The 10,089-nt window shown below is 41.9% G+C and overlaps 1 protein-coding gene across 1 annotated transcript in view; it reads right to left on the bottom strand.

Moving 5' to 3' along the window:
- Plce1 (phospholipase C epsilon 1) overlaps positions 1-10,089 on the bottom strand; it is a 248,841-nt gene that overhangs the window by 77,485 nt on the left and 161,267 nt on the right. The window contains exons 4-6 of the mRNA XM_028773472.1: positions 8,522-8,667; positions 4,865-5,123; positions 2,843-3,048 (exon numbers count right to left, since the gene is read on the bottom strand). Of these exons, the coding sequence (XP_028629305.1) occupies positions 2,843-3,048; positions 4,865-5,123; positions 8,522-8,667 (611 nt within the window). The remainder of the gene's footprint in view (positions 1-2,842; positions 3,049-4,864; positions 5,124-8,521; positions 8,668-10,089) is intronic.

Raw genomic sequence — 10,089 nt, 5'->3', positions numbered from 1 at the left:
AAAAACAAAAAACAAAAAACAAAAAACAAAAAACAAAAAACAAAAAACAAAAAACAAAACAAAACAAAACAAAAAAAAACAACCAACCAACCAACCAAAAAAACCAAAATAAAACAAAACAAAAAAACACCTATGATGGTTCACTCCCTTAATCCTAGCACTCTGGAGGCAGTCAGGAGAATCACTGTGAATTCAAGACCAACCTGATCTGCACGGTGAATGTTAGAACACCAAGGGCTACATGGTAGGATCCTGTTTCAAAAACAAACAAATAAGACATGCTCCTGCCCCCCATCAAACAAAACCAGACCTCCAAAACACATAAGAAAAGAATCCTAACCAATAAAGGCTTCTGCAACAGATACATTAAAGCCCCAAGGAAAATAAAGAAGATATCAAAAGATGGGAAGATCTTCCAAGCTGGTAGATTAACAGAATTAATATTGTAAAAAGGGTGGTGTTACTGAAAGCAGATTACAGATTCAACTCATAAAAACAAAGAAGAATACGCTACTCACACACACACACACACACACACACACACACACACTAACCATGCTACTGACAGAGACACAAAAAAATTGGCATATAGAATACAATATAAGTACCAGAAATAAATCTAGACAGCTAATGCCACCTAATCTTTGACAAAGACATCGAAAACATATATTGAAGAAAAGACCATTTTTTTCTACATGGAAAACTATATCCAGGGAAGAACTAGATCCCTATCTCTTACTCAACACACACACACACACACACACACACACAAACACACACACACACACACCAATTAAGAATGGATCAAAGGCCTTAAATTAAGAGCTCAGACTTTGAAACTGCTCCAGGAAAACATGGATAAAATGCTTCAAGACAGACATAGGTAAGAACTAAAATTGCACAGGAACTAACTCCAATAATTGACAAATGTTATGCAACAGTTTCATCCTATATTGAAACATTCCATCTTTCAAGGAAGCTCCTTAAGCAGAAAGGTAAAAAAAAAAAAAACAACCAAAAACCAAAACCAAAACAAAACAAACAAACAAACAAATACCCCTTTAGCTTCAGGAACTCCCTGAAACATCCCGGCCAGAGTAAACAACAAAAGCTGAGAGTTCCTTCCAGACAGAAGGAAGCTGGGTTGCAAAGAAGACTTCAGATAAACTTAGCTGCAACAAAGACTCTCAGAGGAGCTAAGCTCCAAAGAAGACTCAGAACAGCAGCCTGGGCAAAGGAGAAAGCAGTCAAGCTTCCCGGAAGAAATTTAAACCAACTGAATCACTGAGAAGGGACACTGTCCAGCCTGCTCACCTACCTACAGGCTGTGCAATGGGATCCATGTTCCTAGCTTTTGTGACTGGTCACCCATGCTGGGGTGGACCTTGGGGATGCCACTGTCTTTGAGTTGATTTCTGCTTCTCTAAATGACCCTTCACCATGCTTTTGTAAGCAAGCCCAATAAAACTCCTTGATTCACCAAGTTGGACTTTGGTAGTATCCATACTTTGGTCTGTCATAGGTTCTCTATCTGGGGTGAGTAGGAATGTGTGTTGAGTATCCCCAGGAAAGGTTTTTGTCATACAACACATAAAATTGCATTAAGTTAAAATGCTTTTGCACAGCAAAGTTAAAAATGAACACAGTGGAGAGACAGCCTATGGAGTGGGAAAAATTTACCAACTATACAGCCAACAGGGATCAATAACTAGATTCTATAAAGGTCTAATGAAATGAATAGACAATTGTCAAAGAAAGGAATTCAATTGCCCAATACATGTTTGAAAATGTACTCAACAACTATCCTGGTGTGGGGCACATTTCCTGTTATCCCAGCACTAGCTAGATAAAGGCAGGAGGGTCAGGAGTTTAAGATCATCTTCAGACACATATGAATTTGAGGCCAGCCTGGGCTACATAGACTCCTTTGTCAGAAAAGAAAGGAAGAGAGGAATAGAGGTGGGGGGGGTGGAGGAAATGGGAGGGAAAGAAGAGAAGGAAAGAAGTGTTCAACATCAGTATCCAATAAGAAAATGCAAATTAAAGTTGCCTTGAGATTCCATCTCACCTGGGTCAAACTGGTTATCATTTTAAAAAGATGCTCACAAGGATGTGAGGAAATATATACCTTTATAACGTGTAGCTAGAATGTGCAGTGACATGCCACTATGGAAATAGGTATGACAGCTCCTGCAATTAAAAGTAGAACTACATATGATTTAGCTACGATACTCCTGGTGTACACGCAAAGGCTTCTAAGTCAGCACCCCACAGAGATAAGCACCCATGTTTATTGCTGCACTAGTTGCAGAAGCCAAGCTATGGACCCAACCTGGATGCCCACCAACAGATGAACAGGTAAAAAAATATAGTAAATATATACAGTGAACGAAGTTATGACATTCAAAGGAAAATGGGCAGAACGGGAGATCATTATGCTAAGAAATAAGACAGACTGCCCAAAACTCAATTATTGATGTTTTAGAAATGGCAGGATAGCTTTAGCTATTTTTATAGAGATAATATTGCACCATTAATATGCATAGTTCTAAAATTTTACATCAGTTCAAAAAACTAAGAAATCCTTTTTTTTCTTTTTAAAAAAAGGCGACAACTCATGGAAAAAGTTAAATGTACATCATAATTTTAGAACAAAAGAGCAACATAGGAAAGGTTAAATTCTAACTAAGAATTAGTAAAGTTTGAAGCAGCCTTGGTTAAACATAAAAGTGACACATTTTTATCAGTTATTTATGTGAAACTGAACTGAGTAGGGATAAAACTAGTGAAGGGAAAAAGAAGAAAGGCACCCACCCACATACACGCTGACGCTGGAACTTACTGCCATCGGGTTTTGTCCTTCAGGGAGTTTTTCCTCGAGCCGCTCCCTTCGCTGGCGCTATCCTCCTCCTCCATCTCCAAGCTTCGGCTGCAGCTCCGGATGATCTGAAAGATGCTGTTGACCGTGAGCTCCTTCTCTGAATTCTTTAAGCCATTCTGTCCCACTCGCTGTAAGAAGTTATCTTGTCCACTGTAATCGGCTACAAACTACAGAAAAACAGTTCAAGAATACACTGTTTCAACTTACCATGTCTGAATAACCTACACCTAAGAGACCTAAATCAAAACAGTGGCATGTAATAACTTCTGAGCCTATTTTACTGAAATGGAGTCAAGAGACTCCAAGGAAAACTTTATTTTCTTTTTTTTTTTTCACCTCACCACATGAAATCCCCAAACTTGCTCCTTCCTCGTTGTGACAGTCCCAGCACCTCTAGGAATCTAAACTGAACTGTGAATTTATAACACAAAAAGCAATATTATTTCATGGCTCCCTAGGGACAAGGTTAGCCACTTTACAGAGGAGGGCAGTCATTTTATTCTTATAATGGGAGTTGAGAAGAGAATGAGTAAAGCTATCCATGACACAGAACAAGATGAAGTGACCCAACTCAAGGAAAACATTGAGAAGCTGTCTTTTGGCGGCCTTGTCCATATGTGCTACAGGAAAACAGTAGCTTCATGATGTTTTCTAAGCTACCATTGTGGCTTGATCATGATCAGGAAGCTTCTAGAATCAGAGGGAAGAGCTGCAATCCAGTCAAGAGAGGCAGTAGTCCTCCATTGCAAGGGAGCTGAGGAGAGTGGAGGCTGGGAGGCTTTTTAAAGCTGCCTCTTTCACTTACTGGACTTTTAACACCAGCTGCTAAGACCAAGGAAATAACAGCCGGAGTCTGTCACACGTGCATGTCAGGGGTTCTCAAGTCTTCCTAGAGCAAGTGATGCCTCTCTTCTCAGGTCACACGAAATAGGCTGAAGTTTTGTGTGTGTGTGTGTACATGTACATATGTGTTGAGTGTGTGTGAGAGTGTATGCACGTGTGTTGAGTGTGTATGAGCTTGTGCATGTATGTGTGTATGTGTGTGAATGTGTATGTGTGAATGTGTATGTGTGTCTATATATGTGTGGGTGTGAGGGTGTGAAGTGAGTATATGAGTGTGTGAGTGTGTGTGTTTTGAGTGTGTGTGTGTGCATAGTTATGTGTGCAGGTATGTGAGTGTGTGTGCTCGTGCCTTTGTGTATGCATGCGAGTATGTGTATGTGAGTATATGTATGTGTGAATGTGAGTATATGAGTGTGAGTGTATGTAAGTGTGTTGAATGTGAGTGTGTGTACATATATGTATGTGTGTGTGTATGTGTGTGTGTGTGAAAGGTCAGTATTGAGCATTGTTATCTACACAGATGAGAGCATGAATGACTCTGGATTTGGGCTTGAGATTTTCAAATACATAATGCCTCAAAAATCTCCCTAACACATTTTAAAACATTTTTATTTCACTTTTAAACACCCTAGAGGGAGGTTTCCTTGTGAGCCTCTTGGTGCCCCTTACTGAGTGTGCAATGTCCTGACTTAAAGCTCACACCATTCTTGAGAGCAGGGCAAGAGGGGCAGAACCTGGAGTGTCTGGATGACACATACGTGCGTGAAGAGATGGCACTAATGACATTCCCCACTCCTCCTCCCCCCAACAATTTGGAAGTTATTTGGTCTCATTTGACATCATCCTCTAAATCTAGATAGTTCTACCCAGTAGCAAAAACTTGCCAACTTTTGGAATTAAAACAAAAATCCAGCAGCACTTTCCCCCTCGGGCGCAACAGTATCACATTAAATCTAATGTAACAATACCAAGGTCCAAATAGGTGGTGGTGCTTTCTCCAGAACGTTCAAGGACCTCCTCTCTACCCGTAAACAATATACCAAGGCTTTCTCTAGACTCAGAAAGTGATTCCCATCGTACAAGTGAGTACACAGAAGGCTGGGCGGGTCTCTTGGAGACTGCCCACTCGGAAAGGCTCACCTCCAGAGCTTCTTCTTGGGAGCTGTACCGTGTGCAGAGCTTCAGGAGGCCAGATGCGCCATCAAGGACCTCACAGAGCTCCTTCAGGAACACCCCACAGAAGGGAACCACTTTGCAGCCCGGGATGTGCAAGGCTCGGGTCACTACCTTCTTGTACTCCACGGAAGACTCGTGCTGGGCCATGGCGTCCTTCAGGCTCCGCATGGTCTCAATGTCAGACTGGTCCATGAACTGCCACATCTTTAGAACTTTCCTTGACCTATTGCAAATCAATGACATTTTTTTTTTTTAAGCTTAGAGGGGTGAAAATGTAGCTTACATTATGTAGACAAAATTCCATAAGGTTTATTATTGCCATTTGCCTCCATAGTGCTCTTTCTGTGTTCTTATTTATTTAGGATTTCTATCTTCATTTGGTGTCATGGTGGCACCGGCGGTATAAAAGTAACTAACGACTTTCTGGTTGGATTTAAGGTCCACCTACGAGATGGAAAGGAATACTGTTAAAGGAGCCAAGATCCTGTGACTAGTTAGATCATAGACTTAGGAAGGCACCCATCAGTATTATTTTGCGATGTAATAATAAAATGACTCCTAATGATGTACTGCTATACACATACACCAGAGCCTCTCTCAAGCCTCATCAGGAAGATTTCTTGTAGCAGACGACGATTAGCACAGAGACCCTTGATTGATCAATATACACAGACTATGAGAAGAAGAAACATATCCTACCCCTCTCCCAATGCTCAGGGGTTTTCATGGGACAGTGAGTGGAAAGATTGCAAGAGAGAAAGATGGCAGATAACATCACAGAAATTGTCTTCCAGCTAAAGCAAGGCAGCTGCACATAGGAACTCACAGCAACTGTGACAGCATGCACAAGAGCTGTGCACATTCCAGCCAGACAAAAATCCCAGCGTGGAGGGTGGAAGGTAGGCACAAAATCCCACTACTAGCTGAGGAGCTAAAAGCATTGGGTAGTGGCTGGAGAGGGAACATCCGTTTTCTTTAAGGATGTGGTCCTTGACAAGTTGACCACATTCCAAGTTGGGCCCTACTTCTGGTCGGGTGACACAACTGGACTCCATGTGGTAAGAAAAAAAATGAAGAAATATCAAAGTTAGGTGGGAGGGGATGGGAGGAGGGACGGAAGGAGGGAGGAGGGTGGTTATAAGAGGAGTTGGGGGGAAAGATGGATATATTTAAAACTCATTGTATTACATTCTCAAGGAATTAATAAAAATATTGCTTAATAAAAAGCTAAGTATGAGCCCAGGATTACGCCTGCAAGGAGCATTCCTCCCAGGTTTCTGCTCCAAGTTCTTGTTTGTATCCCTGCTCTGACTTCCCTCTGTGATGGACTTATGACCTGGAAGAGTAAACCAGATAACACATTCCTTCTCTGAGTTGCTTTTGTGCAGAGGATTTTTTTTTAAATCATAGCAACAGAAAGGAAAGCAGAACACATGGTTTGCACTGCTATTTCTGAGGCATTGTCCGCAGAGAGCCTGTCCTATATGTCCCTCCCAATCTTTGAGTCCCTCAGTGGTGTACAAGAAGCCTGCTAGCTTAGAATCCAGCAGGGACAGGTTTTTGCAGAATGAGGTTTGACCTTAGCTCCACATCACCCAAGGGACCTTGTTTTGATGCATGATTCGCAAAACAACATATTAAATGGATTTTTTTTTCCTAGTTTGAAACTGCTGCTGAGATCAACAGGCAACACCATAGCTGGCAATCTCCAGAGTGGTATCATGGAATCATGAGGGGTGTCTGGACTGCCTTGCCCATGATGCTTTTTTGTCCTCCTTTATCCAACATAGGGAAACCAGACAGTTGGAGACATCCCTACGGAGAGCATTGTGAGAGGGTTTCTGTGAAAAGCAGGAACCTAGCCTCAGGGGCTGGGTGTGTCAAGTGGACTCCTTGGACACTCTTCCTGGGGGTGTGGATCATGGCCTACTGTGCAACTCTTACCTAAATATGCCCAAAGGCTCAGGGAGACATGGCTCTGTGGATGCTTTCTGCCTTTATAGGGTTAACAAGGCAGTGGGGGTGTTTCTTAGGAGTCCAGCCAGAGCAGACACTGTGGAAGGAGCTGAGCTTGGGCTATTTATTTATTTATTTTCTTTTTAAAAATACTCTTATTTATTTTATTTTTTTATATATATATATATATATATATATATATATATATATATATATATATGACGAGTACACTGTCTCTGTCTTCAGACACACCAGAAGAGTCATCAGATCCCATTACAGATGGTTGTGAGCCACCATGTGGTGGCTGGGAATTGAACTCAGGACCTTTGGAAGAGCAGTCAGTGCTCTTAACCTCTGAGCCATCTCTCCAGCCCACATTTATTTATTTATTTATTTATTTATTTATTTATTTATTTTGAGAGGAAACAATTTTACTTTACACAAAATCAGGACTAGATCCTTGGCTTTTTAAAAGAACGTTTCATTGATTCTTTGTGAATTTCACATCACACACCCCAATCCCACTCGTCCTCTCTCTTCATATCCACCCTCTGCCCTTGCAACTTCCCCTCCAAAAGAAAATAAAAAAATAAAAACAACCCCTCCTGATCCAAACATCTCATCTTGGAAGCTGTAGTGTGTCACCGTGTGTCCCACAGTATACCCTTCTTTCTACACATCTTTACTTGCATTCATTGTAAAGAGTCATTGCAAGTTTGATTCGAGGCCTCTGACTTCACTACTACACTATTAATACTGGTTGCTCACTGGGATTCCCATCATATATCCTGTTGTCCTGTTCATTAAGACCCGAGGCTTGGAATCTGCAGGACCCAGGCACTTCACTTGTTCCAGTAGTTCATAGATGGGGTATGTGCTGGGGTGAGCTGACTCAGAGCCCTGGATCTGGGCCTGAATGGTAGCTGAGTTGGTCATTGAACTTGAGCTATCTTTAAAAGCCTGCCTGACAGATAAGGAGACCCCTGAGCCTGAGAGAGAGAGGACCCCAGGACTAGATCTAAAGCCTGAAAATTGAGTGGTTGAGGGTGTACCACACTTTGACAGATATGTTTAGACATTTGGGAAAGATTCTTGCCTCCTGATGGGGGTGCTATTTTAGAGGGTTTTGGAAATTTTAGGAGGAGAGCTCCAGCTAAAAGGTTAGTGTAAGCAGGTTTTTCGAAATCATACCCTGTCCTTGACCCCTCCCTGTTTCTCCTTCTACTTCCGATAGGTTCACAATGAGGGAAAGAAGCCTCCCCCATACACACTCCCAGCAGTCAGGAGAGCATGTGTGGGACACTTTGGAACCACGAGTCAAGCGCAGACATTTGCACCTTCAAGTTGTTCTCTATGCTAGGTAATTGTGCAGTGAGAGGTTCTTACAAAACAAGTGGTGAGCAGACAGGGGTCACTAGGGAGGAACTCTGACACCACGGGCATCTATCTCTGTGACAGTAGAGATGACTACAGCCAAGTAGGACTTGGTGCTCCTTCAACTCCAGGTCTCTTTCCTTTGCTGTCCCCTCCCCTCTCTCCTCCTTTCCCTTTGAGGGACCAGGGCTGTGGAGTTTATCCTGGTAAGTGTTACTGCCTGTCCAGGGAACTGATTCAGAGCTATCTGACTAGAAAGAAGAACCTGTTTAGATCACCACACTTCCTTACCTGAGGCCTGCCAGGAACTCCATGACAGCATTGTAGTTACCCATGTTCCAGCAGCATTTGGCCACATGCACCAAATAAGAGAAGACTTCCCGCTTCTCCTCCATGGAGCCTGCTGTGAGGATCAGCCACGTTACCCAGGAGCTCACCTGGAAGATGGATGGTAGACATTCACTGAAGACATATCCCCGAAACTTGATTTATATATGTGTGTGAGTGTATATATATACATATATATGTGTATATATGTGCGTATGTATGTATATATGTGTGTGGGTATGTATATATATGTTTATGTATATGTGTATATATACACATATACATACACATACACATACATATATACATATATGTATAAAGGAAAAAAATCAATTGGGACCAGGAGATCCTGGGAAGCAAGGATCTCTAACATGAAACCCAGATCCATTGCTGATTTGATATGGCTCCTGGAGAGTCAATATGTCTGCATCTTCATCTCCATCTTGAAATAAAAAGGCTGAAAGGGGTAAACAGAAAATGCCTCTCGATCCACATGATTCCTTAAGACTATATAAAGCAATATGGTCCTTGGATACTCTTGATGAAATATGGCTGATGGACATGAAGGTTAAAGGCAGCCAATGCATTTAGCCCATATGTTTGAAACATTTATCAAGCAAGAAATGTGTAGTATCAGAGCTGGTAAAATGCTCAAGCAAGTAGCAGTACCCGTCACCAAAGTTTGACAACCTGATTTTTATCCCTGGTACCCACATGGTAGAAGGAGAGAATAAAATCTCTAACATTGTCTTCTGATTTTCATATGCCTTCCACGACATAAGCTCATGTGCACAGATGTGCACACACACATAAATAAATAAATAAATAAATAAATCTTTAAAAAATTAAAACATGTAGTACCAAACCAAAAAAAAAAAATACAAAAAAAAATTTTGGAACAATCTTATTTTCTAAATTAATTAATTAATTAACTAACTCTATATCTCCATCAGTTTCCCCTCTCTCTTCTCCTCTCAGTTCCTCCCTTCTGCCTTCCCTTCCCTCCACTCCCCTCCCCACCACGCACCCCACCACTCCTATGTTTCTCTTGAGAAAAGGGGAGGCCTCCCATAGATATTAACCAGTCCTGGCACAGCAAATTGCAGAAAGACTAGGCACATCTTCTCCTATTGAACCCAGATGAGGCAGCCCAGTTGGAGGAAAGAGTCCCACAGTCAGGCAACAGAGTAGAGACAGTTCCTGCTCCCTCTGTGAGGCCAAGCTACACAACTGAAACGTATACACAGAGGTCCCTAGTCTGCCCCATGCAGACTCCTTGATTCAGTCTCTGGGAGCCCTTCTGGGCCCAGGTTAGTTGATTTTGTAGATTTTCTTGTGGTGTTCTTGACTGCTCTGGTGTCTACAATCCTTCTTCCCCCACTTCCACAGGATTCCTCAAGCTTGGAAAAATCTTACACATGTTAATCTACTATAGCCTTCAAATGACAAAACAGCTAGAAGAGTAAAAACTAATACTTACTATGTACCAGGAGCCATCCTAAGGACTTTGACTATGACTCCTCATATATCTC

Source organism: Grammomys surdaster, unplaced genomic scaffold (genome assembly GCF_004785775.1).
Source record: "Grammomys surdaster isolate TR1022 unplaced genomic scaffold, NIH_TR_1.0 229, whole genome shotgun sequence".
NCBI classification, from domain to species: Eukaryota; Metazoa; Chordata; class Mammalia; order Rodentia; family Muridae; genus Grammomys; species Grammomys surdaster.
This window is presented reverse-complemented; position numbering and strand designations above follow the sequence as displayed.